This window comes from Grammomys surdaster, unplaced genomic scaffold, assembly GCF_004785775.1.
Source record: "Grammomys surdaster isolate TR1022 unplaced genomic scaffold, NIH_TR_1.0 202, whole genome shotgun sequence".
Classification (NCBI taxonomy): Eukaryota; Metazoa; Chordata; class Mammalia; order Rodentia; family Muridae; genus Grammomys; species Grammomys surdaster.
In genome coordinates this window covers 262,193-287,410 of record NW_021604647.1, presented here as the reverse complement: position 1 = coordinate 287,410, position 25,218 = coordinate 262,193, and the positions used below count along the sequence as shown (strand labels likewise).

General features: G+C 53.0%; 2 protein-coding genes across 2 annotated transcripts in view; both read right to left on the bottom strand.

The window, feature by feature from the left end:
- Nucleotides 1-6,864: 6,864 nt before the first annotated feature.
- On the bottom strand, nucleotides 6,865-17,973 carry Scarf2 (scavenger receptor class F member 2). The gene is made up of 11 exons (XM_028770524.1): nucleotides 17,732-17,973; nucleotides 13,106-13,164; nucleotides 12,914-13,015; nucleotides 12,236-12,755; nucleotides 11,935-12,153; nucleotides 11,668-11,796; nucleotides 11,103-11,206; nucleotides 10,909-11,026; nucleotides 10,583-10,698; nucleotides 9,039-9,191; nucleotides 6,865-8,419 (listed from the first exon to the last, which is right to left on the bottom strand). Exons 1-11 carry the CDS (start codon nucleotides 17,878-17,880, stop codon nucleotides 7,581-7,583), a joined length of 2,508 nt encoding a protein of 835 aa, XP_028626357.1. The 5' UTR covers nucleotides 17,881-17,973; the 3' UTR covers nucleotides 6,865-7,580.
- Nucleotides 17,974-21,776: 3,803 nt separating this feature from the next.
- The window catches only part of Klhl22 (kelch like family member 22), a 41,888-nt gene continuing 38,446 nt past the window's right edge, over nucleotides 21,777-25,218 (bottom strand). The window contains exon 7 of the mRNA XM_028770521.1: nucleotides 21,777-22,716. Within this exon, the coding sequence (XP_028626354.1) occupies nucleotides 22,351-22,716 (366 nt within the window). The 3' untranslated portion in view covers nucleotides 21,777-22,350. The remainder of the gene's footprint in view (nucleotides 22,717-25,218) is intronic.

Here is a 25,218-nt window from a genome sequence, read left to right as displayed (position 1 = left end):
CCTCTTGTTATTTTTTCCTTGAAGTCTTCCTGTATTCTTAAATTTGTTTCTAATCAGTCTCCCTCCCACATCAAAGAAAAACATATGTATACTGAAGAAATTTAAGAAAAATAAAAATTATAGGAACAAAAATAGCATTCAGCATTTGCTCCCGGGCTGAAGAACTGGGATGGTGGACATCCATATACATTTCCTTCTACCTTTTTTTCTTTGCAACTAGATATAGAATAGGCATTTTCTTTCTTTTTAAGAATTTTTTTGAGATAGTGTTTCTCTGTCTAACACTGGTTGTCCTGAAACTCTCTCCACAGATAAGACTGGCCTTGAACTGCCAAGCACTAGGGTTAAAAGTGTGCATCACCACCTTCTAGCTGACATTTTATTTTAGAAGTAAATAAGGGCTGTGTAGATGTGTCAGTGGGCAAAATGCTTTTTGCCATGCAAGTATGAAGGCCTGAGTTTGCACCTCCAGAACCTGTGTAAAAGCCAGGTGGGGTGGATAGGTGTAAGCCCAGCTCTGAGCGGAACAGGAGCCAGGAGGCCCTTGAAGCGTTCTGGACAGTCAGTCTAGCTAAACTGCTGAGACCCTTACTTATGTATATAGGTGTTTTGCCTGCATGTATGCTAGTGAATCACCTGAGTGCCTGGTACCCACAGAAGCCAGAAAAGTAGATTAGATCCCCTAGGACTGGAGTTACAGATGGTTCTGAGCTGCCAAGTGAGTGCTAGGAATCAAACCCAGGTCCTCTGGAAGAGCAGTCAGTGCACTTCCTACCGAGCCACCTCTCCAGCCACAGAGACCTGGCTTGAAAAATAAAGTAGAACAAGGTGTGGTGATGCATGCCTTTAATATCAGCACTCAGGAGGCAGAGGCAGAAGGATCTCTGTGAGTTTGAGGCCAGCCTGGTCTACAGAGAGAGGTTCAGGCCAGCTAAAGCTCTGTAGTGAGACTGTCTCAAAATAAACAAATAATGTAAAAAGACATAAAGGAAGGCACCTGGTGTCTCCCTGAAAACTTGCACACACTCAAATATGCACACAGATACACACACAAAATTAGGGGGTCCAGAGAAATGGCACAGAGGTGCCAACATAAAAACCTGAGTTCTAGTCCCCCAAACACACACCCCCTCCCAGCACTGAATCAGGGAGGGACAGGAGGATCTCCGAGCCTTGTTGGCTGCCAGCTTAGCTCCAGATTCATAAGACACCCTGTCCTGAAGGAAAAAGGCAGAGACTGATAGAACAAGACACTTGATATCCTCCTCTGGCCTCTGCAAATGAACACATGGGTGCACACACTCATGCATGCACATACACCAACACACACACCAAAAAACTATTAGGAGTTGAGATTAGTGACACATGCCTATGTTCAGATCCTCAACACACACACATGGAAAGCCAGGATTGGTAACAGGCTTGTGATCCCAGGGCTGGGGAAGCAGAGACAGAAACACCCCTAGGGCTTGTAGGTCTAGCTAAACTGGAAAGCACAAGGATCCCTCCTCAAGAACCATTTGCCAGCATCCTTCTCTAGGACCGAGGGCTCAGTGATGAGGCTGTGTGTGTGTGTGTGATGAGTGGTAAATCCCAGGGCTCTGCCTGTCCCCCACCTTGTCAGTGACGGAATCTCAAGCATCCTTGTGTGTGAGCACTGGGCATGAAGTACAGGCCCTCAAGTTTGTGCAGTAAGCACTTTCCCAACTGGTTCACTTCCTCAGCTCCCAAGGCTGGATAAACAAGCAGAGGCAAAGGTGATCTCCAGCTTAGAGTTCTCTGTGTTTAATTCCTGCCTTAGTGTCAGTCCTGCTCCCAGTTCACAGGAGTAGGAATTTGGAAACTCACTTGATGAATCCGGAAACTACCCCAAACTCAGCTCCGATGCTGGGGAGAGATCCAGAAAGGTCCTCAGGTGGCCGCTGAGCTCCAGAAAGGTCCTCAGAGGGCCACTGGTGTCCAGGTCAGGAGCCCCAGGCTCTCAGTAGAAATCTCTCTCACCTTTCCAGAAGTGAAAAATCTTGAAGGACCAGGAGTTGTGTGCATACAGGTGGATCTCTAAATTTGAGGCAAGCCTGGTCTACAAGTTCCAGGACAGCCAGGGCTACAGAGTAAAACCTTTCCAGTCTCAAGAAAGGAAAACCTTGCGGGATGGATGACCTGGGACATGCTCCAGCAGTGACAAGCCCCTTTGGCTCACCAGGAAGATATAATTACTTCATAAGCCTGACTGATACTCTCCACGCTGAAAGGAGAGTGCCGCCTCTCCAAAGCTGCCTCTGACAGCCATAGCACACGATGGTATCTTGTGCCTGCACCAAGATGGGCACACATAACATAACACTATAATTATTTTTAAGTTTAAAACCATAGGCCTAGCGGAAGGTCTGTGAGTCTGGGAGGTGCTCTCAAGGTGAGCAGTGCGACACTCACCCCAGCTCAGCTCTCTTGCCTTGATTCCCTGTGTCCTTGCCACTTGTATCCCACCAGGCCGTCAGCATTGTGTTACAGCATTCTTTGAGCTTCTCCCCTAGCTGGCTGTGAATGACTTTGGTGGAAAAACCTGAGCCTGGTACCCCCCACCTTAGTGCCCTCTTCTAGCAGTACAAACAGCTGGGTTACTTTTCTACTAGGACTGTTACACATTCATTTCTGCTCCAGATGTTGCTGGGGTTTACCACTAGATGGCACCATCAGAATATTTCTACCTTGCTAACAATGGACTTCAACGTGTTCAAAAAGGTCCCATCTCTAGCCCTAAAATAGCAAGGGGGTCCTGCCACACAAGGGGCAGCAGTGTGATCAAAATGCCAAATGCCATGCCTCTAGAATGAATGCTTTAAACACTTGTGTTTTAAAGTGTACAGAAAGGCAGTAATAAAAAGCCAGTATAAACTGGATGTTGTGGTACACACCTTTAATCCCAGGAGGCAGAGGCAGGTGTAGTTTTGTAAGTTCAAGACCAGCCTAGACTACACAGGACAGCCAGGGCTACATAGTGAGATGCTGTATTTAAAGACACTGGAGGTGGGGTGGGGTGGAGAGACGAGTGAGCAGCTAAGAGCTCGGGCTGCTCTTGCAGACGACCTGAGTGTGAGTCCCACCACCCACCCGGTAGCTCACAGCCACCTATCTTTAACTCCAGTCTCCAGTTCCAAAGGATCCGACACACTCTTCTAAGTTTCACAGGCACCAGGCGAACATTCATACATATAAAATGAGAATTATGAAGCCACTGAACACGGCTTAGGGACACATGCTCCTTACTTAAGAACATGGCTTACTTGGTAGAGTGCTTGCCTGGCTTAAACAAAGTCCCGAGTTCTATCCCTAACACTGTATAAATGAGGCATGGTGAACGCCATGAATCCCAGCAGCTGGGGGGTCGGGTATCAGAGTCTCAAATCATCCTCAGCTATAAAGCTAGTTCAAGGCTAGCCTGGGCTGCATGGAATACCATCTTGGGGAAGAAAAAAGCCACTGGGGTATATCCCATGTTACTGAGTGCAACAGGCAGCTCTGGACCACTGTGTTCACTGATCCTTTTCCTGATCCTGTTTTCACTGATTCACTACCCACCCACCCCAGTAACCACACTAGACAGAGGTTGCTGAAGTTTCAGTGGCCAAGAAGGTTCATTGTTCAGCCCAGGACTCTGCAAACATAGGAAGACCTGTTACCTTATCCTGATCAACTTTCTCTCCCCTCTGTTCCCCTTGTTTTGTTGTTGCTTGCTGTGTTGGTTTTGGGTGATGCTGGGGATTGAACTAGTACACTGGGTGTGGCACACACTTGCTCTTCTGGATCACAGAACTCAGATAACTGCTAACACACCTGGCTGTGTTTCACCGGCATGCACACCTCCAGCCTTAGTTGGGTACTGTGTGGCCGTGCTGCATGTGTCTATTATGGACTGAATATGCTCTTCTGAGTCTTTTCTGTGTATTTGCATATCAAGCCATGGTGTGTGCATGTGTGTGTGTGTGTGTGTGTGCGTGTGTATGTGTGTGTGTGCATGTGAGTGCATGCATGTGTGTGCATGCTTGTGGTGTGTATGTGCATGTGGTGTGCATGTGTGTGTGTGCATGCATGCATGCATGATTAGTCAATGACTTCATACCTAGTTGGCTTTGGTAGAAGGTGTGCTTGTTACAGGTCATGTCACTGTGTCTGTGTCTGCTGTGAGTATGTTTCACTAACCAGGCTGTAACGGTGGCAGAGGGGAGTCTCTCAACATTTTTGTTGGGTGATAGTGGTGTGGATATTGCAAGTTTAGATGCAGTCTCCTGAGTGTGGTGATGTGCTGGGTATGTGTTGACATTTTGTCTAGTACAATGGTGCATGTTATAGAGGACGTTTGGTGAGTGTGTGACAGGTTTGTCTTGTGTTTCTGTGTGTAGTGGCCACGTGTGTGGGATTAGAACTTGCCTCTTTTCTCATCGCTCCATGAATTATGTGTACACATGCTTCAAGGAATTCAGTTTTCTTTTTTTTTTTGTTTTTTTTTTTTTTGTTTTTTTCGAGACAGGGTTTCTCTGTGTAGCCCGGGCTGTCCTGGAACTCACTCTGTAGACCAGGCTAGCCTCGAACTCTCGAACTCAGAAATCCGCCTGCCTCTGCCTCCCAGGAATTCAGTTTTCATGTGCCAGGTAGCCCATGTGAGTCGCATGATATGATTCTTTCACCATGCCTGAAGTGCACGTGTTGTAGGGTGTCTTGTCCCATGTTTGTTGGATTTGCTGTGTATCCTCTGCCCTTTGTTTGTGTGTCCTGAGGGCTGGCAGTCCTCTCTGCAGGGCTGTGGCTATCTAGACATGTGTGTGGCAGGGCATGTGTCCCTTGGTCTGCATGTGCAGTGCTGTAGCATATCTGTGTTAGACATGAAGATCCATCTCTGTCTAGCAGATAGTGTGTCTAGGTGCCTCTGTGTGTCCCAGGGAATTCTGGAGCCATGTGAGTATTTGTCTCTTTTAATTTGGATGCAGTTATATGTAGGGTACATGCTGCTGCGTGTTTGTGTTTCTGGGCCACTCTGTTTTGTCACACGTGTATGTTTTGCGTTGTGTTGATATTTCTGTGCCTCAGGTGGCAAAGGTATGTGTGCCACAAGACAGTAACTGCTGGTGTGTGTGCATATATGAGCTGTCTGGCACAGCCTGGCCTCACTGAGTGATGTGTGCTACATCCTGCTGGAAACCAGACGGAGCCCAGGCCCCTCTCCAGTCCCCACATTCCTTTGTGCTCTGCGCTACAAAAAAAATTTGTGTTTTCCACGACTCATAATTTTTCCTCCTCAATCACTACCAGATGTGAGCTCTGTGGTCCCCGTCCCCATGGCAACAGAGGTTCCAGCAGTCGTGGTTCCCTTTTGTGGCGCCTGCCCTGGGAGCTGGCACTAGAGCAAGCCCAGAGGGGGTGGGGAATACTGGGTGGTAAAAGACATTAAAGGGGAACTCTCCTAAGGACAGACAGCAGGGCTGGCCAATGATGGGGAACACTGGTCTCTGTCCAGGAGGGGCCCACAGAGAGGTTCCTGCAGGTCAGGCGTCCTAGACAGTGGGAGGAGATGTCCCAGGCCAGCACTGAGACATTCCTGAACTGCCCAGATCATACCAGTCCAGACTAGGGAAATGGAGGACTAGCATATGGACTTGAGTAAGAGGCCTCTGTGGCAGGATGGCTTGGTAGGGGCACAGAATGGGCAAGAGTGGGACCTAGCAGTGCTCCACTCTATTGCTGACTGTCCTGCCTTGGCCTCTGCCGCTTTCTGCCTGATACTGAGCCTGACTTCAGCCCCAACAGCTAGTAGGACTTGCTGCTTCATGGACCAGAGGCCAATCAAACCACAAGACCACCGAAGGAAGGTGCCTTGCTGACCAAGGAAAAGCATCTGGCACAGAGACAACAGGACTGCCAGCCACATGTTACTCAGCCGGGCCAGCTCGAGGCACCATGTCCATCCAGCTCTGGATGCCGGGTCTACACTGGTGGCTGAATCCCTGCATGGGACCAAAGCTGACCTCAAAGTAGTACCTGGCCAGAGAACAAGGGCCCTGCCAAAGAGAGGCCCCTGAGCTGCCAACAGTGGAGACACTTGAGGAAGATGTCGGCAGGACAGAACTGTAAGCTGGGCATTAGCAGATAAGAGAGAGTGCTGGAGAGTTGGCACTCTAGCTAAGAGCTTTTTCTTTTCTTTTTTATTGGATGCCCAGCACCCTCATGACTTCACACTTGGAAAGTTAGGGCAGAAGTTCAAGATCATACCGGGCTACAATAGGAGGCCCTGTCTCAACAAGAAAGACACTAAAGACAGGAAGAGAGTCTGCTAGAGGCAGGGTGCTGGAAGGATCAGCACAGACAGCTTTTGGAAACTAAGGTCAGTAGGAACCCTGAGGAGCATTAGGTCCAAGGCTCAGAAGGGCCAGTGAGGCAGCTGCAGGGGTCGGTGGAGGTGCTAGGGTAGGGTGGGACAGATAGAAATGGCTCCAGAGAAGGCTAAGCAGGTAGCATGTGGAGATGAGGTAGGACAGTTTTCACTCAGGACATGGCACCTAAGGGAGCGAGCAGGCTCTGCAGTGACAGGCCTGGCTGGAGTCTGGGCCCACTGTCCAGTGTCCCTTGCCCTCACCTCTGTCTCACCAGATACAGTTCTGATCTCTGGATGCCCCCAGCTCAGATCCTCACTTCTTCTAAGTGACAGTTCAGGACTGGTGGATTTGGCACACTTTTTCCTTCGTTTCTGGAGACCCACACCGGGAACTCCAAGATTCTATTTTAGCTGGAGGAGTCCAGAAGATATCACATATAGGTTCCATACGAGGTCATCTTTGCTCCACAACCTCTGGCAGGAAGTAACTAGAGCACTGGAAGTGGGAAGAAGCATTTTATTAAAGAAAGCTTTGGCCTGCCAGGAGGAGCCCATCCTGAAGGCTCCAGATGGGATGGGAGAAGCCCTGTCCGGGGCCTATAAATACATCTAAGGCCACCAGAATAGCCCCTGGGATTCCCTCGTGGGGTGATAGGAAGCCATCAAAACCAGCTTGATGGCTGAGGGACCAGGGCTGGCGTGGGTGGGAAGGGGACAAGCAAACATGGGCTGAGCCCCCTGAGGAGCAGAGACCAGCTCTCCTCTTCAGATTCGGGTCAACCAGATACTCGGGAGCCCAGTTAATGGAAGCAACCTCTGACTATCTTCAAAGAAAAAGACCCTACAGCCATAGGCACCAGGCCTTGGCAAATGAGAGGCAGCCAAGAGGCAGAAGCTCTGCTGGCGTTGGCCAATGACAAGGTGGCCCAGCCAAGAACACTCCTCTTGGTCAGTAAGAAGTCTGTAGGCTCTCGAAGCCATGGCCAACGAGACGCAGATTGCTAGAAAAGCTCCACAACATTGCTAGTGGGAGCGGATAGCCAGCTAAGTGTCTGCGAAGCCCGAGAGCCGATCCGAGGCTGCTGGAGCCTGGGCCAATCAGACACAGGCTGAGGCGGGCGCTGGGCCCTCGGGCCAATGAAATGCCTTCGCTGCAGCGGTGAGGGGGGAGGGGGGAATGGTGAGAAACGCGGTGGCTCCCGGGGCTGCGAGCCTAGGAAGCTCCGGTGGCCACACAAGCCATGCTCGGCTCCCCCGCCTCCCTGCTCGGCTCCCCCGCCGCCTCCCTGCTCTTCTTCCGAGGAGGTTTCTGGATGGGAGTCTTCTTCCGGGGGGTCTCGGGCGCAGAGGCGCTGGCCGTCGCCATCTCGGACCCCGAGGCCGCGCGGGCCGTCGAGGCCGCAAGCACGGAGCGCTTGGCCTTCTGCGGCGGTGGCGGCTTCTCGGCGCGGCCCAGGCTGCGAGTCTTGTCGCGCAGCTCGGCTGCCAGCATAGAGGCGGCCTCGGGCGCGCTGCGCGGGGGACCTCCCGCGTCCGTGGGCTCTGGAAGACCTGGGCCGCGGCCGCGCGCTCGGGCGCGGGGCGGCGTGGGTAAGGCCGGGCCGGGGGCCTCGTCGGTCAGGCCCGGGGGCTGCACCGACGTGTTGCTGGGGGTCCGTTTTCTCCCGCTAGGGCTCGGCGCAGCCTTGCGGCCTGCGGGCGGCGGCGACGGTGCAGCGGCCGCGGCGCCATGCTTGCCGTGGATCCAGGACACCTTAGGCTTAGTAGCAGGGTCGGGTGGCGGCGGCTTCCTGCGCTCGGGCGACGGGGACAGTGACAAGCCCCCAGCCTCACCTCCGGTCCGGGCCGGCCGGGCCTCGCGTCGGGCCACACGCGCGTACAGCGCCCTGCCCGGCCCCTCCACGCTTGACGCTGAGCGCTCGCTGTCTGAGGATGCAGGGAGGGCCAGTGCCTCCTCCCCAGGCGTCGACGAGCTCATGGGCGCTAGGGACACAGCGGACATCTCAGTGAGAGCGGCAGGAGCTTCTGGGTCTCGGCTCTCGGCAGTTGCCTCTAACAAGGGAAGGACAAGCCAATCACAACATCCACTATAGCTGATGGAGCCAACCCCCACGAGTGACCCCTCTATTTGTCTCAGTGTGGTCATTCAGGCACGCGTGGTACATTCAAAGCATTACCACAAACTTACTGGGACTCCTCAGGGTGTGGGCTGACTGCTGGTGAATGAGGGATATTTTTTTCAGGGCTCAGGCTCCAGACTTTGTGTCCCACCACACCCCATTCTCAGGGACCACAGTCATCAACTTTAAGCAGATTCATGCCCTTTAAGAATTAAGTTTTCTGATGTTGAGGCATTAGTCACTTGCCCAGTTACCTAGTGGCACCAAAGTAGGACAGGCCAGTTCTTTCCCACTACCTTATGTTCTTAGTCTTATGCTGCCATTCCCTACCTAGATCTAGTCCCACAAGTTAGTATGACTGACTAGTTACAAGTGAGCCCACCTATCCCTCTATGACTCACCCCACAGAACCTCAGCTTTGTAGCTGCAGGTCTGTGGCCAACAACTCCTAGTTCTTAGTTTCTTGGTGCCCTAATCCCCATGGACCTCCAACATAGGTAGCAAGACCATTTCATTGTGCTAGAGAGCTGTCCATGCAGGGCCACACTCACCCTCGTGGGGCACACAGTACACAGGGCCTTCATCTGTGGTGTCAAATGATGAGAAGGAGGCCCTGGAGGACCACGATGGAGAGGGCTGCTCCAGCCCTGAGGGTGGGTCCAGGAAACTACAGTTGAGCGTATTATCTAGGTCATGGTGGGCCACTGGGGGGGAAAAATAAGTGAGGCAGGGTGCCAGGGACTCTGCCTTTCCCCAGTCTGTACCCTTGATTAGTTAACCATGAACGAAGTGGTCATGGCCAGCCCCTACAGAAAACTGCAGGTGAGACATGACATTCAACAGTCACATTAGATCAGGGCTGAAGAATGGGTAGCAACCAAACCCAGGAAAGGGAAGCATGAAGGAGCTGGGTATGGAAGTGCACGCCTGTAACCCAAGCACCTGAAAGCTTGAGGAAGGGGCATCACTGTGAGCTTGAGGCTAGCCCAGGCTACTCAGCTGAGTTCATGACAGCCTGGCCTACAGTATGAGACCCTGTCTCAAAAAACAAACAAAAAACAGGCTGGAGAAATGGTTAAAGACACTGGCTGTTCTTCCAGAAGTTCTGGATTTGATCCCCAGAACCCCCATGGTAGCTCACAACCATCTGTAACTCCAGTTCCAGAGGATCTCATATTTTCTTCTGACCTCCACAGACACCAGTGGTGCACACAAACATGAAGGCAAAACACCCATACACCCATATGAGTAAAAGAATTTTTAAAGATATTTTTAAAATAAGGAAAAAGTGCAAGCCAAATGCAGTCATCTAGGGAGCTGAAAGAGTAGAGCACGTGTTAAGGAAAGACATCGAGACTAGCATATGTGGCCTAGAAAGGCCACCATGTTCTCCAACCACCTCTGGCCTCTGCTTGGTGGGACTTGGGGAACCCTGGAGCACTTCTGAGTTCCGATGTTCAGGAGCAGGACTGCCGCTGGGCCCCGGCTCTCCCGGCAGCCTTTGCATCAAGGTCCAGCCCTGACACTTGTACTCCTAGGAGTCATGCAGCTTATAGGAACCAGAGCATTGTCAGCTGTCTCCTTTACTTCCTGAGACTGAACGGACCCCACCAACCTTCAGAAAGAAGTTGTCTAAAGAAAGGGACCACCCCCCTTGCCTGTCATCATATTGAACATCTACTAGAGACTGAAGTCGGGTAGGGACCACCCTGCCCTTTTCTAGGAAGGGCTCTAGTAACTGCTGGGAACCAACCAAACTGTTGGTGTGCTTCACTTTATGTTCATCACACACATACACATGCCACTAGTTCCTCTGCAGTTCTGCGTAGACAGGTCAGGTGGCCCGCGAGGCAATGTCTCATGGGTCCCCATACCTCCTGCATAGCCCCTAACATCTGCCCATCTAGGACTCCGTCCACTACAGCTTCACCCCTAGCAACATGCTCCCTTCCTTCTTCCAGGCTCACCTCTCCACTCCCGCACACATTAAAACTCAAAGTCCCCCACTTCTGCATTGAGCCTTTGTACCCCTTCACACCATTTTCTAGAATCCTCTTGTAGTATTTCCCCTGAGTCCCAGAGCCTACATTCTTACCTACGACTTTGGGCAGCTTCTGCCTGCGAAGCGGGATTCGGGGCAGCTTCATGCTGATGCGGCTGAAGCTTCCACAAAAGCGCTGAGGTGCCTTCTTCCTTCCAAGGGTGAGCTCCCTGCGGGGGCGGGGCCTGAGCGAAGGGGCGGGGCAGGGCGGGACTGGGAGGAGCGGTTCAAATTCGGTGGGAACTGAAAGGGGAGGCCCTGAGGAAAGAAAGGACTGGGCCCTGCCTCAGGAGTGGGGTCTGGGTTCAAGAAGCACACCCAGGCACACAGAGCAGGCTACCTAAACCTAGTGGTGGGTAGGGGGTGGCTAGGAGCCTCACCGGCGCGCCGAGTCCTTGCCCCGGCAGGCACAGCAACAACCGAGCAGCGAGAGCAGCAGGCCGAGGAGCAGCGTGAGCAGCGCGCCCGCGCCCATCACACCTTTGCGCTGATTGGTCTCTGTGGGGAGCAGCGGCTCAGCGCAGGATCACGCACCCCACTTCATTCCCTGGCCCGACGTTCTTCACCCACTCACCCAGGTGGCAGGCACCAGTGACCGGGTCGCATGATTCCTCGTGACAGCTGCAGGCCTGGGCGCAGTCCACGCCGTGGAGCCCGGCCGGGCAAGTTACATTACAACTGCAAAGTTTGGGAGTCCAGAATGCCTCCTTTCCCTGCACGGACCGCCACGACGGCTGGCCCCAGGTGCCCTAAGCAAGGCTCTGACCCTATCCTCTAGAGACTGAAGCCCACCCCCACCTGCGGGCCGGCACTCACTTGATAAAAGTTTAGAAGTGATTGTGTGTGCTCTCTAGGGGTGGAGAGAGGGTCTAAAGGATGAAGCTTGATTACAAGGGGCTAATTATTGTGTGAGTGGAAAATGGAGACAGATCCCAGTCCAGTCCAGATTCATTCTATACCCACCATATCTGTGTCACATAAGGATGCCATTTGGTTAGATTACAGTCGGATGGCAGGCCCCAAATCAGATACCGCCTTAAAGTGCTTGCTGACACTCCCTACTGCAGGGTCCCTGGGGTCTATATGGAGGCGCCAGTATCGGGTACATATTCTCAATCCCTCTCCAGGTCCCCACTCACTGAGGTCCGTGAACACCAGGGCTGCAAAGGCAGCGCCCGGACTGGAAGTCACAGTGGCCGCTGCCGCAGTCAGAGCACACGAAGGCACAGTCCTCACCGTAAGTGCCATTACTGCACTTAGTCTCGCACCTTGGTATCAAGATAAGAGTCATGAGCTGACATGTAAGCCAAAGGCCACGAGGCCTACGGAGCCCCCCTGCAGAGACTGCGTAGGAGCCAGGCCTAGAGAGGTAGTGGCCTGGGCCGAAGCAGGCCCGGGCTGCTCACCGGTCGCCGATCCAGCCCGCATTGCAGTGCGAACACTTGCCGGTGACGTGGTTGCAGGCATGCCCGTCGCGGCAGGGTGGACAGCGGTGGCCACAACCCTCGCCATAGAAACCGGTGGCGCAGGGTTGGTCACATTTGGTTCCGTTCCAACCAGGTTCGCACGTCAGACAGCGGCCTTCGACTACCGTGCACGGCTGCTGACCTTTGCATTGGCCACATCTACGGAAGGGTCAGGAAGCTGGGCCAGATGGAACCTAGCTTCGCCCTTCCACCTTCCCGCCACCAGGCCCGCAACGCTTACCGACGGCGACAGCCCAGGCCGTAGAAGCCAGCGGGGCATGGCTCACGACAGTACTTGCCCCGGTAGCCCGGATCGCAGGCGCATGTGCCGTCCACCGGGTGGCAGCGACCACGGAAGCACTGGCAATAACGATCACAGCGCGCACCGAACGTGCGCTCTCGACACTGGCAGCGGCCGCTCTGCTGCTCGCAGGGAGACGAGTTGCAGGCGCACTGGTTGTTGCAGCTTCGACCCCACCAGCCTGCGTGGCACAGGCAGGCGCCTGTCTGTGGATCACACCGCGAAGTAGCGCTGCAGTAGCACGCGCTAGCGCACTGCGCACCCCACCAGCCTGGCTCACACCGGCACGCGCCGCTCCGCGGGTGGCACGTTCCATGCTGGCACTGGCAAGCATGCTCGCAGCGCACACCCCAGCGGCGCGCGTGACAGGTACACTGTCCGGTCACGTCCTCGCACTGTCCATGCGGGTGGCAACTGCACCTCTCCTTGCAGTCGGGGCCCCAGAACTGGCGCGGGCACTCTGAAAGAACCAGATGAGAGGTTATGTTGTTAGTCTGATACATCCCATCCTCAGTTTCACCATACCCAGCCCCCAAGGCCAACCCAATCCAATCTACCTCCCTGCCTATTTTCCCCCCAAACCGTCCAACACCCAACCCCACCTTGCCCCACGCTCACTAGTGTCGCAGTTGGCACCGAAGTAGCCATGTCGGCAGCGGCACTCGCCTGGCCGCACGCACACCTCATTTTCTGAGCACGTGGAATTGCCTTCACACACCGCTGCAAACGAGACGGGCTGAGCTGCAGCACAGGATCTTCCCACCTCTGCCCTGGACCCGCCTGCCCAGGACCCCAAAATGCCCCACTCACCGATCCCACACTCATCCCCCAGCTGCCTCCAGCCAGCACAGCACGTGAGCACCTGGGAACTTCAAGCAGAGGAGGGACACCTGAGCCTGATGCCCTTCCCCCTACACTCATTCCCCAGCCTTCAGGGCGTCCAGCCTGAAGCCTGCCAGACAGTGGTAGGTGAGGGGCCTAACGGTGAGTGAGAAAGGCTCAGGTCTCTGCCACCAGAAGTGCACACCTCCTGGTCTGCATACCTGGCAAAGATTGTCATCTACAGGGACTTCAGCTCCTCCATCCCATCAGCCACAGGTTACGAAATAGGAAAGTGAAAGAGCAGCAGTGAATCCAGAGTATGGAGCCACCTGACACTCATGACCTCTGAGACGGGTCTAACACATCTTTTAGGACTAGTGGCCTAGCCAAATGGGTGTCAGGGATCCAAATGTTACATGGCTGTGACAGCACCACTGCCAGGAAGTACCAAGGGGCACCTGGAGACCTATGGGGCGGGGGTGGGTGGCTAAAACCTAGGGGGACGAGCATCTGAGAAGGATGGATGGAGCAAGTGTAGAACTGCATAGTCCTTCTGGAGGGTCTCTTGGAGGCAGGCAACTGGAGACCCTTGTAGGTTAGGGGAACCACACATGGGAGCCTTACTGTGGCATAAGGAAAGTAAACTGCGGCCCATGTCTCTTTGAGCTTACAAGGTCCATGAAATGTCAGTTTCTCAGAAACCTGGAGTTGGACTCCGGACAGTTTCTCACTGTAGCATTTCAGTGGGGTACGGCCTAGGAAGTCCTCAGGTGTGAAGACCCTTTCAAAACAAATCCGGGGAGGGTGTCTGGGGATTGAGGGAGGGTGGAGAGCGGGGTTGTGGGGACCATTGTTAAAGTAGATGAAGCTGAAAGGGGACAGTCAGAGAAGCGTCGTGCGGTCCAGATGTTTGCCTCAGTCCCACAGGAATGCAGCATCTAGTTACATGCTTTTTCTGGGGCTTCTGAACTTAGAACAGAGAAGGGTGGGAGTCGGGCTGAAAGAAAAACCCACATGCGGCCCAGACTGGTTTGGGGTACTGGTCATACTGTGGATAGGATCAACTGCCTCACAAAGCTCCCTTCCCAGTCAGAGCTTGATTCTTCCTCAGATCAAAGTTGGGACCTGGGGGACAGAGCCCATAAAACTTTAAACTAAGGGAACAGCTTTGCATATTTTCCACAATTAAAACTGGAAACCACAGAAGAAAAGAAACAGGCCTGTTTTTGCTGCCCCCCCCCCCCTGGCCCCCTCACCTTGCCCCAGGCATGCCAAAGATCCCTTCTCTGAGAGATCCAAGCGCACCCACCATCTCCTGTCACTTCCACTTGGTCTGGACTCTTTCATAGTTGTTTCCCTTGCTAGGTGCCCTGCTGAGAGCCCCAGAAACACTGGTTCCTGTGTTCCCTGGCTGGCCTAGTACAAGGCTGTGTGGTTGGGTGTCTGGTTCTAGGGCCACACTCCTCAATGGTGTTTGATAGGTAGTGAGCAGAGGTTGGGAAGCACACTACGCAGTAAACAGTAAACTGTGCATCTTAGCTCTCTCCTGCCAAATCCATGGGTCCCGTTCTGTAAACAAGCGAACACTTATTCTCCACCCCCTCTGTGTGTGTGTGTGTGTGTGTGAGAGAGAGAGAGAGAGAGAGAGAGAGAGAGAGAGAGAGAGAGAGGGAGGGAGGGAGGGAGGGAGGGAGGGAGGGAGGGAGGGAGGGGGAGAAGGAGGGAGAGAGAAAGAACAAACCATTCTTTGCATGTGGAGTTTGAGAACAACTTGTGGAAGTCAGTTTTCTCTTCCTGACATGAGGGCTCTGGCAATTGAACTCAGAACATCAGATTCTGTGGTAAATCCCTTGACCCACTGAGTCAGCTCAGCAGCCTCGGGTCCTACTCTTTAGCTAAAGAACCTGCTACTCAGAGAAGTTAAGTTCCTTGCCTGTACAAGGCAATTTCCAGCAAAGGGAGCAGGCTACAGGATGCCGTTGGGGACAGCTGACACTACAAGCAGACCCAAGCTGATTTGTTCACTGAGAACATTCTTGCAAGGACTGATCACCCAGTGATCATAGCAAACCAAGAAGGCCTGGTGAACTCACGTAAGATACCACAAAACAAACATAAAACTGAGTACCCAGGCAGGTCCTTGCTCTCTGAGTGAGTGCTACCTTGGGCAATCAGATTCCAACCATCAGTGTGTGGTGCTAAAGGCTAATGCTCTGAGGGCACAATCACTGCTGTGTGGCAGCTCATCTTTCCACCTTAGAGCCCACTCACTAGATCTGTGCCTGTCCCTGTCACTGTCCCCAGTCAGTCCCAGATCCAACCAAGGAGGCTTCTATGCCTACCCCCTATGTGAGTCCCTAGCCATCTCTCCTCTTTCCCCTAGGCATGGATCTTCTCTGCCCTAACCATGCCAGTTTCCTCATGGAGCTCCACCAGGCCCCAGCAGGTAAGCAATGCATGCAGCTTCCTCCCTCACTGCTAGACTTGCTACTGCAGCTGCCCACTGGATGACTGGACCACAACCCTGAATGCTCAGGAGTGCTAAACAAACGACCTCCTTTGTACTCCTCCATCTCAGGTTGCCGTCTTCCCATGCTGGGAAGTTGAGACCATGCTCACACTACGTCTACTGAGAAGTAGACCTGCTCTCTCTTCCAGATTCTATTAATTTGGCCTCCAGAGAACACCTTCACCTCCTAGCGAGCCCACCTTCTGCAGTCTCAAAGCTCATCTGGACCTGGTCAGGTGTCCCCTCTAAAAAACAGCCTCACTCTCAGAGCAGAAGGCACACCTCCTGTGGCCCTGGCATCTCTTCAGTATGTCCCCAACCAACCCCACACCTGCTGAAGGGGGTGGGTGTAGGATGAGCTGTGCCCCAAATACCTGCAGGACTATCTCCATCTCTCCCGTAAGTCTGTGTTCATCATGGTGTGTCTCCCCTATTCATCGTAAAGGAAAAGGCACCCCCAACTCCATAACCACTTGTGAGACAGGGTACTGGTCTCTGCTGAAGAGTCCTTGTACTAACAGGCCCGGAGGCAGTAGGTGCATGGCCTGGTATACTAGCCGAGCTGGCACCTTTCTCTGCTGGACCTCATGCATGGTAACCAAAAGGATGGCCCAGTCCTCAGGTGAGCACAATCCAGAGATCTTTCTTCCCATAAACTCTCCACACACAGGATATCCACCCCCATCTCCAGCACCAAGAGCCGAGATCCATTTCAATCCTATTTTACAAAGATAGAGACAGACCCAGAAAACCCAAGAATTTGTTCAGATCCAGACAGCTGGGGCAGCCTGCTGCCAGATTATAATGGCAAACCCATCACGGCTGTGGGTTACAGAGGCAGACTTCCTCCTGAGAGGTCGGCCAGCAGAAATACTGGAGGCCAAGGGCTCCCCAACTCCAACTCGAATCAGCTTGACCCACCTTCGAAGTCCCGACCCCTGGCCAGCTAGTCGCAGAAGGCCTGGTGCGAGCTGACCGCCCTCCCCAGGCACCGCACCGCCTGCTTCAGCCGCTGCTGCATTCCTGGGGCCGGAGAGGCCCGGGACGAGGCAGCAGCGGCGATGCGAAGCAGATGGCAAGCCAGGCGGGCCCCCGCCTGCAAGGCGGGGCTCGCGGCCGGGAGTGGTCTGTGTCGTCTCAACTAGATTTCGGAAACCGCGCGGTCAGCTAGCAGCCCCTTGTCTACTTTGACCATCCAAAACCCTAGCTGACCTTTCACACCCCAGGGGGCTGTTTGACCCAGGGTATCCCCAGGGACCCTAGTCTGGAGTCCCAAGACTCCTCAGCACTGGCAGAGGCGCCCCACCACGGGTTCCTCGCCACTGTGCATAGATGCCTTGACTTCGTCGTGGCTCTGACCAGCCGTCAGGTCTCTCGGCTTCTGCTCCTACTCGACGTGGCTCTTCACCCTCCACGCAAGCTCCGGGCTCCACTGTTTTCTAGCTGGGCCTGTCCCACACCGGTTTCTCCAGCAAGATCCTCTCAGAGACCCACCTCCGTGCACCCAGTGGCCGCCCCAAGGAGCCAACAGGGGCTCCCACATCCTCCCCATCGCGCGTCCATCATTGTCCTCAAGGACTCTGGTTTCTGGTCCACCGTGAGTGTAGGCTTGTCCGTGCTCACTTCCACTACCACCTTCCTCCCACCCTGTGCCCGCTCTACCAAGACAAATCTGTCCTTCCAAGTCTCTACTGTCCCGGTGCTCGGCTCGCCCAGGGGTTGCTCCTTCGCCCTTCTAATCCCGACTCCAGCCAGGCTCAAGCCACTAACTCCTGGAGCCTTTGCACATGCTGTTCCCTCCCTCTGAGTGTCCTTGCTTGGCTTCGGGAGTAGTTCCTTTCTCTTCTTCCCTGACATTTTGGGCACCACACAGTACCCCTCTGGGTTCCCCACAGCACTTCGTTATCCCCTCAGGTGATTTCTGATCCAGCCCGCCCTCGGATGCAGCCTGGGGGCCCAGGCTCGGTCTGGAACCGAGCCCAAGACCTGAGGCAGGCCCGAGGGGCTCGCGTGACCAGTTTAATCCTGGATGGCCCGGACCGAAATGGGGCGCCGCTACCCCCAGCCCGCTTCGCGCCCACGCCTGGGACAGGCCCAGCTCCTACCCGGGCGTGCGGCACACGTTGCGGCCTCGAGGGTTCAAGTCTTGGGGCGCCGCGAGACCGGGCAGCAGCCAGAGCAGCAGCAGCAGCGGCGGCCCTCGGGCTCCCTGGCGCCGCGCCGGCCCGGCCCCCCGGGACCCTGCGCCCTCCATGAGGCGCGGGGCAGGCGCGGGTGGGCGCGGGTACGGCCGCGGCAAGGGCGGCCGGAAGCGGAGTGCGAGGCCGGGCGGGGGGCGGCAGGAGGGGCGCCGGGCCGGGCAGGAAATTCCACATCGGCTCCCTGATCCTGGGCCAGCGCGGCCGGCCAGGCGGCAGCGCCCGCCCCGCGCGCCAAACCCCACCCTCCGGTCGCGCCTCCGCCCCTTTGCTCGGCCCCCGCCCCCACCTGGCCACGCACGAACTCCGCGGCGAACTTGGTGGAAGCCCACGGAGCGCTGCGGGAAGAAAGAGCTGCGGGAGCCCGCGAAGGAGTCCTGGTCCGCGCCTTTTCTCCCCCTTGCCAGAAGCCCTGGAGCCGCCAAGCCCGGGAGGAAAGGGGACCTCGGCTAAGGCCCTAGGTCACACACTGGCCTTTGGCTGGGGCCAAGAACCCCTAGTTGTCCTCTATGATGTGCCATCAGCATCTCCTGCATCGTGCAAGAGACGACTGTGCAAGATGTAGGCAAAGACCTGTGGGGATGAACTGGAGACCTTTTTTCTCTCCGAGAAAAAAGCCTGGAGAGGTAGGAGCAGAAGGAAACATCCAAGGTCTCTGATATAACGAGGAGGTAAAGACAGGGAAGGGGACATTGGAGATGAAAACTGAAACCCAGAAGCCCTATTAAGGGGTAGGAAGGAACTGGGTGCCCAGGGCATGAATTCAGCTTGTGAAGGCTATTGGCTCCTAAGAGGGAAAAGTTCAGAGGATGGAATCAAGGCTGAGAATGGAGACCCCCTACTACATAAGGACAAACAGGGCCACTAAGTAGGTTGCTCTGTCTCTACCAAATCCACTTTTGTTTCCTGAGCTCCTCCCTACAACAGCTGTCAGAGTGAGCTTTGTCATGTAAGCAGAACAAGAAAAGCCTTCTGACTCAGTAAGCTTTCTTTACCAGAAACCTCTGGTCTGATCTTAGTATGACATCTGCAAGCCTGTCAAAGGAGCTGCAGAATCAGCCCCCATCCTAGAGCCAACTTGGACTTGACTAAAGATATCCCGCCCCCAAGTCTCTATACAAGCCATTAGGTAAGAAGGTAGCTTGAGGCAAGGGCCTTCTGTTAAGCCTTTACTGTTATCGTCAGCAAAGCCCTTCTCTCATCACTGCTTTGAGTCACTGGCTTCACCCAGGCATAGCAGAACACAGTACTATGGCTACCACAGCCTAGGTCAGACAGAAGTTTGGAGCTGTATAGGTCCAGAAAAGACAAAGCAGGAGAGACCCTGAGGCAGACTGCTACAGACTCTGAGCAGGAGTTCACACACCCCTGTTGGCAGCCAGGTCTCACCAAGGAGTTTGTGCTTCTGACTTAAGGGAAAAGTTAGACAATATCTTCCTGGACAGCAAGCAGAAGGCACCTTGAGTATGAGGGACAGATGGTGTAGAAAGGGAACCTGAAGGACTGAGTTGGAACTAGAGCAATGGATAGGCCCAAGCCCATAGGCATTAGAAGGCTGGAAGGGAGGGTGGGACCTCAGGTCTCTCCTCAGCCCTCTCAGCCTGGCTAGGCTGATGGTGCAGGGGAGAGGTGGAGTGGGTAAAAGGAAGTCTTCCCATGTGGTCACAAATGCAAACACTTCTCAGCAACAAGTAAATAAGCCAACCACTTCTAGGAAGCTGAGGGTGAACACAGCCCTGCCTTCAGCAGTGCCCTCCCCAAGATGGCTCCCAAGGCTGTTAACAGCAGAGGTTCCTGTAGTCGCATTGTTTGGCTTGGGCTTTGAGTACTGACCTTACTGGACCTGAGGAGAAACCTCAGCTGGGCCACATTCCAATGTATCAGCTTATCTTCTTCCCATAGACCAATCCCCATGCTTGATGTCTATGAAGGGCACAACCTAAATGCAACCTGACTTCATATTCCTTTTGAGTTCCCTAGTGTCACCTACATACCCTGTTTACTCTTTCCCTCAGCTAGGGCAGGCTCCTGTCTGGTACTTGAACATACGAGCTGAGCCTTGCAGGTTCAACTCTTGAGACAACTGTGGATGGTGACTTTGAATGTCGTCTTACTTTTCCTGTTGCTGTGACAGTTGCTGGCAAAAGCAATATAAGGAAACAAGAATTTAGCTGGCAGAGACAGGAGGATCTTTATGAGTTCAAGGCCAGCCTGTTCTTCCTACCTATAAACAAGTTCTAATACACCCAGGGCTACATAGAACCCTGGGTCTCTTTGCCCTGGGACTCTTTGTTTATTGTCTCGAACAAAAGTATTAAAAAAAAAAAAAAGGAAATGGAAAGGTTCACAGTTTTGAGATTTGGGAGTGGTGACACTAGGCACTAGGGGACATCAGAGACTTTTTACTCTTATAGGTTGCTGGCAGGAGGCATGGGACTATGATGTAGCCGACACAGCCAGTGTACATGACCAGAAAAACCCATATGACTGACTAGGGGTCTCCCTATCCCTTGGCAAAGCAGAACCCTTCCGTAAACCGTAGCCACATTTGGCTTGGGTGACAGCAGACTGGCACAAGAAGCAAGTACTTTAAGACCTGAGAAATAAGCCGGGCCGTGGTGGCGCACGCCTTTAATCCCAGCACTTGGGAGGCAGAGGTAGGTGGATTTCTGAGTTCGAGGCCAGCCTGGTCTACAGAGTGAGTTCCAGGACAGCCAGGACTACACAGAGAAACCCTGTCTCGAAAAAACCAAAAAAACAAAACAAAACAAAGACCTGAGAAATGGTCTTCTTACTAGGAATGGAGAGATGACAGTGGAAGACGTGGCCACCTGCCCTTGAGGAAGTGGCTCACTTCAGGCAGGTGTTAACATCTGGGTGGTGTGTGATGTCATGTCTCTTCAGGGGCTGAAGATCCTGAGATACTGAGGCTATACATGCTGGTGGCTATCAAGTCTCCAGTCTACTTCGTTCATGGATCCAGCGTGACTGGCTACCTTTCCTCAGCCGTCCTCCAGCATGCCACTATGTATTCTCCCCTTCTTTGAAAGGGCACCAGTGGGAAGATTGGGTGCTCACTCTGCCAGCTGCCCACTCTTGGCAGGAGGCCTGTGGTAGCTTCTGTAACTGAAGGAAGACCTTGTAGTAAGCAGCAGGGAAGATGGTCTGGATACTTGGACCCCGAGTCCAATCATGTTGGGCACAGGCCATGACAGACGTTTCTCAAAGGGTGGGGGAGGTGCTAGCAAAGGTGGATAGAGAGGGTCTCACCTGTTATGCTAACATAGCCCCCAAGATGACTAACCAAGTCAGTCACCCGACAAACTTTTGGAAAATCAGCAAGTGGGAGGATGTCCTGTACAAGTACCCACAATTAGGCCCGTGCCTTGGTTTCCAGTGATACACAGCCACCCCTCCCCGGATACCTGAAATCTATTTCCTGACACAGACCAGGACATTACTGTCCTGTTCCATATTTCCTTTCTGTTCTCATGACTAGATCATATTCTAGGCAAGTGGTCTAGCACTGAGTTACACCTCAGTCCTCAGAGCTTTCTGTCTTAAGACATGTGGTGGGTGAACCATCTTGGGTTCCCCAAGGATGGGACTGTGTCACTCCTTCAGCACCACAGCTAGGTGCAGGCTGCCAAGGGGCTAGAGTGGATATGAGGCAGCAGGAGCCGGTGAGCCACAGGGCAGACATTCAAGATGCCCTGACTGGGAGACAGGCAACTACTTACCACCTCAATAGGGCAGGGCCTGGTCTGTGTGACCAACATTCTTTCCTCTTGGGGAGCTTATCACATGTCACAAGCAGGGTAGTAACCCCGGGTATAATGCAGAGCTTCAGTTCCCATGCCAAGCCCATCCCCCAGGGTGGCTGACCTGTACCACCCTAGATGCCACTCAAGGGCAGTGACTAGCGGGGAAAGAAAGCCAGACTGTAGCCACATTAGATGCAACACCTTTGCATAATGCTTTATTTCATTTTTCAACAATATTGGGTCAGAGACAGAGCAATGAGGGTATCTCTTCATCCCTAGGACCAGTTTCAGGTACACTGTTATCTCTTAACAGTATACCTTGAGAGTTCCCCAGCTGCAGGCAGCTGGAGCTGCTCACCAGACAGACCATGGTTCACAGAAAGGGAGCCACGAACCTTGGCTACGGCTAGGAGTGCTCTCACCAGGACCTCTTGCAGGAAGGACCTTAAGCCATCAGGGACCAGACTAAGACGAAAAGGCCAAATAGATACCATTCATTCAGAGTTTATAGAGGATGGGCCTATCATTCCCTCAGATGATAGCAGCCTTTCCCCTAGCACTTTTCTTTGTAATGTACTTCACAGCCATATAGAGTTTGCAAATGCTGGCAGCCGGCTGGTTGAAGAAAGAGTGAAAAAGGGCAGCTGGGGAACCAGGATGGCTTGGGAAAGGGCCCCTCCCCTGAAGCCTAGTGTTCTAACCCAGGCCTACGGCCTTCACTGCCCATTACCCCTCCTGAACACTCAAACACTGGGGAGAGCCCTAGTCCTCGCTAGAGTTGTCAAACTCTTCCCAATCAGACACACTCATCACCTCAGATGCAAAGTCTGCATCTGCCTGGCTACGGTTAGGGGTCCCTCGGGGTTGCTCATGGAGCAGGGAACGGGGCAGGGTGAGCACACAGGCTGCCAGGCCAGAGATGGAATTGTTCAGCTGGGGCCCCTCTTCCCAGCTGTCTTTCTCCACGTTGTAGATGTGCACGTAGCCTGTGCGGCTGCCTCGGTTGTGAGAACGGCCACCCAGCACATATATCCTGTTGTCTAGCACAGCAATGCCAGGCTCACCATGTCCAGCTGGGAGTGGGCAGACTGATGACCACTGACGAGACGTACAACTGTAGCAAGCCACCTGCAAAGCCAAGACCAGGGTTAACCCAGGCAGCTCCTGGGACAGGTTGCCAGCCCACTCCAGATCACTTCTGTCCATGGTCAAGTCTATAGCAGGCCCACTGGAGGATGCTCACCTGAGGCCATGGACCCCACCTAACAAAGCTTCCTCCTTCACAGCACCCTTACTCAAACTCATGAGGAGTGTGTGAAGCAGTACTTGCTGACCACCAAACTTCTTTTCATAAATAGCCAAAGCAATAAAGCAAAGACTTGAGAAAAATGCTCAACCTATTACTAATCCAGGAAGTATAACACCAAAATGTCCCCTGTTAACCAGCAACCATGGAGGGAAGGAACTTATAAACCCAGTGCTGCTAAAGGTGTGGCAAAGCTGGTGCGTATGTTTCACATGTCATGAAAGGAAGTAAGTAGTATGTAGTAAGACATTTAAACCTCTTCTTCAAGCCTAGAGGTGGTAGCACATACCACCTAGCACTTGGAAGGCAGAGGCAGGAGATCTCTGTGAGTTCAGGGACAGCCTGGTCTACAGAGTGAGTTCCAGGACAGCCAAGGCTACACAGAGAAACCATGTCTCAAAAAACCAAATGCCAAACAAAAACTTCTTCAGTTTACAGGCAGAAGCAGGTGGCTCCTTGTGAAAGGCTAGCCTGGTCTAAACAGCAAGTTGGGATACATATTCAGACCATTTCATAAACAAAACAAAACAAAAATAAACAAAAATAAAATCTTATTCTACTTGACCCCAAGTACTGGGGCTACAGGTTTGGGCAACAATGCTCAAAACCATATCTGCTTCATTAAGCAACCAAATCAAGGTTCTAGCTACAACAGGAAAATAATGCTCTTTACCCTAGAATCCTAACTTTTGGAACCTATGAATGTGTCATGTTACATGGAGAAACTGGCTTTACAGATGGGATTAAGGGTTGTAGGTGGCTATTTTGAAGTATATTTTCTGGGTAGACCAACGCCATCGTTTTGTTTGTCTCCAAAGACAGGATCTAGATACATAACACTTGTTGGCCTAAAACTCTGTAGACCTACTTGGCTCTGCTCTGACCACAGGAGTGAGCAAGTGTGGCCAGTCAACAGAGAGTTCACTTAGAGTGTTCAGCTTTTACACTGATGTACGTTTTGAATGAAATCATGGTTCCCAGTTTGGACTTGGCCTTTTCCTGAGTTAGTTAATGCTGTACGACTCTTGTGTTACACTGGGCAGGGAAGGTAAGCTGAAGCCCTTGTCAGCTACTCCATCTTGAGAGTTCCTACAGCACTCCATGTTGTTAAGCGATGACAGCCCTTGGGTCAAGGGTGGCTAAATGCATTTGTATGTGTGTAGAGGTCAATGGGCAACACCATATGATGGTTCCTCAGGAATCACATTTTGTTTTTTGGTTTTATTTTTTTTGGAGATAGGATCTCTCACTGAGACCTGGGCTCAGCCTTTGGGTTAGGCTAGTCAGCAAACCCCAGGTACCAGCCTGTCTTCAAGTCCAAGTACTGGGGTTACAAACAGGCAATACCATGCTCAGTGTTTTATGTGTGTTGTAGGGGAGTCAAACTCTGGCTGTCAGGCTTATATAAAAGCATTTTATGAACTTTGCCATGCCCATGGCCTGGGTAAGCGGACATCTGAGCTAGGATGTTTTTAGCTTGTTATAAGACTATAGACAGACAATCCTATCATGAATGGAGAAACATCTTTAATTATGTAAGTATTCAAAATAAGAAAGGGAAAGGCAGACAGAAGGGATAGGAAGGAAGACTCCACCTGCCCTTGCTGCTTGAAGATGAAGTGGTTACCAGAAGGAAGGGCAGCCAAGAAAGGCTGCTCACAGCTATCCAGTAAACCAGGGTGTCTGTCAGCCTGCTGGACTTCTGGCTGAGAATCAGTTCTTGTTATTTAGGTTTCTGGGGATCAGTGGTAGAAACAATGAGAACATTAGACACCAGGTCACCTTTCACCATGGAGGAAGCGTTAACCTTGTGGTCGAGCCCCACTCTCAGAGCTTCCAAATCAATGGTGTGGGGCTTGGGCTGAAACTCGTGAACCTGGGAGAACTGAAAACTCCTGATAAGCTCTTCAGGACCAGTACCACTCATAATGTAATGTTAAGTAAAGCTTACACCAACCCAAAGGACTGCCAAGATACTGGGGTAGGGGCAGGCAGGAGTTATAAAGCTGGCCCACTGGCACAAACCTGTATTTCCAGCTAAAGAGAGTGAAGAAGGATTGCTAGACTAAAGAGTTCTACAAAGTGAGTTCAACGCCAGCCTGGGCAACTTAGTGAAGCCCTACCTCAAAATAAAAAGTAAAAACTTTTGTAGATTAACTCTGTGGTAGTTCTCTAGCATATGTGAGATCCTGGATTTAATTAATTTCCCAATGTATGCACATGTGGCATTTGTACTCGCGTGTGCGCACACACACATACACAGAGTCGAGGGGGAGAGATGGGAGGGGGGAGAGAAGGGGAGAGGAGGGAGGGAGAGATGGAGG

Excerpts from the sequence above, each read along its gene's own strand:
- Scarf2 (XM_028770524.1), bottom strand. The coding sequence starts at position 17,880 with ATGGAGGGCGCAGGGTCCCGGGGGGCCGGGCCGGCGCGGCGCCAGGGA. Across the intron at positions 12,756-12,913 it reads CGGTGCCAACTGCGACACTA|AGTGCCCGCGCCAGTTCTGG; the intron begins GTGAGCGTGGGG and ends TGGTTCTTTCAG. Across the intron at positions 11,027-11,102 it reads CACTGGTGCCTGCCACCTGG|AGACCAATCAGCGCAAAGGT; the intron begins GTGAGTGGGTGA and ends TGCTCCCCACAG.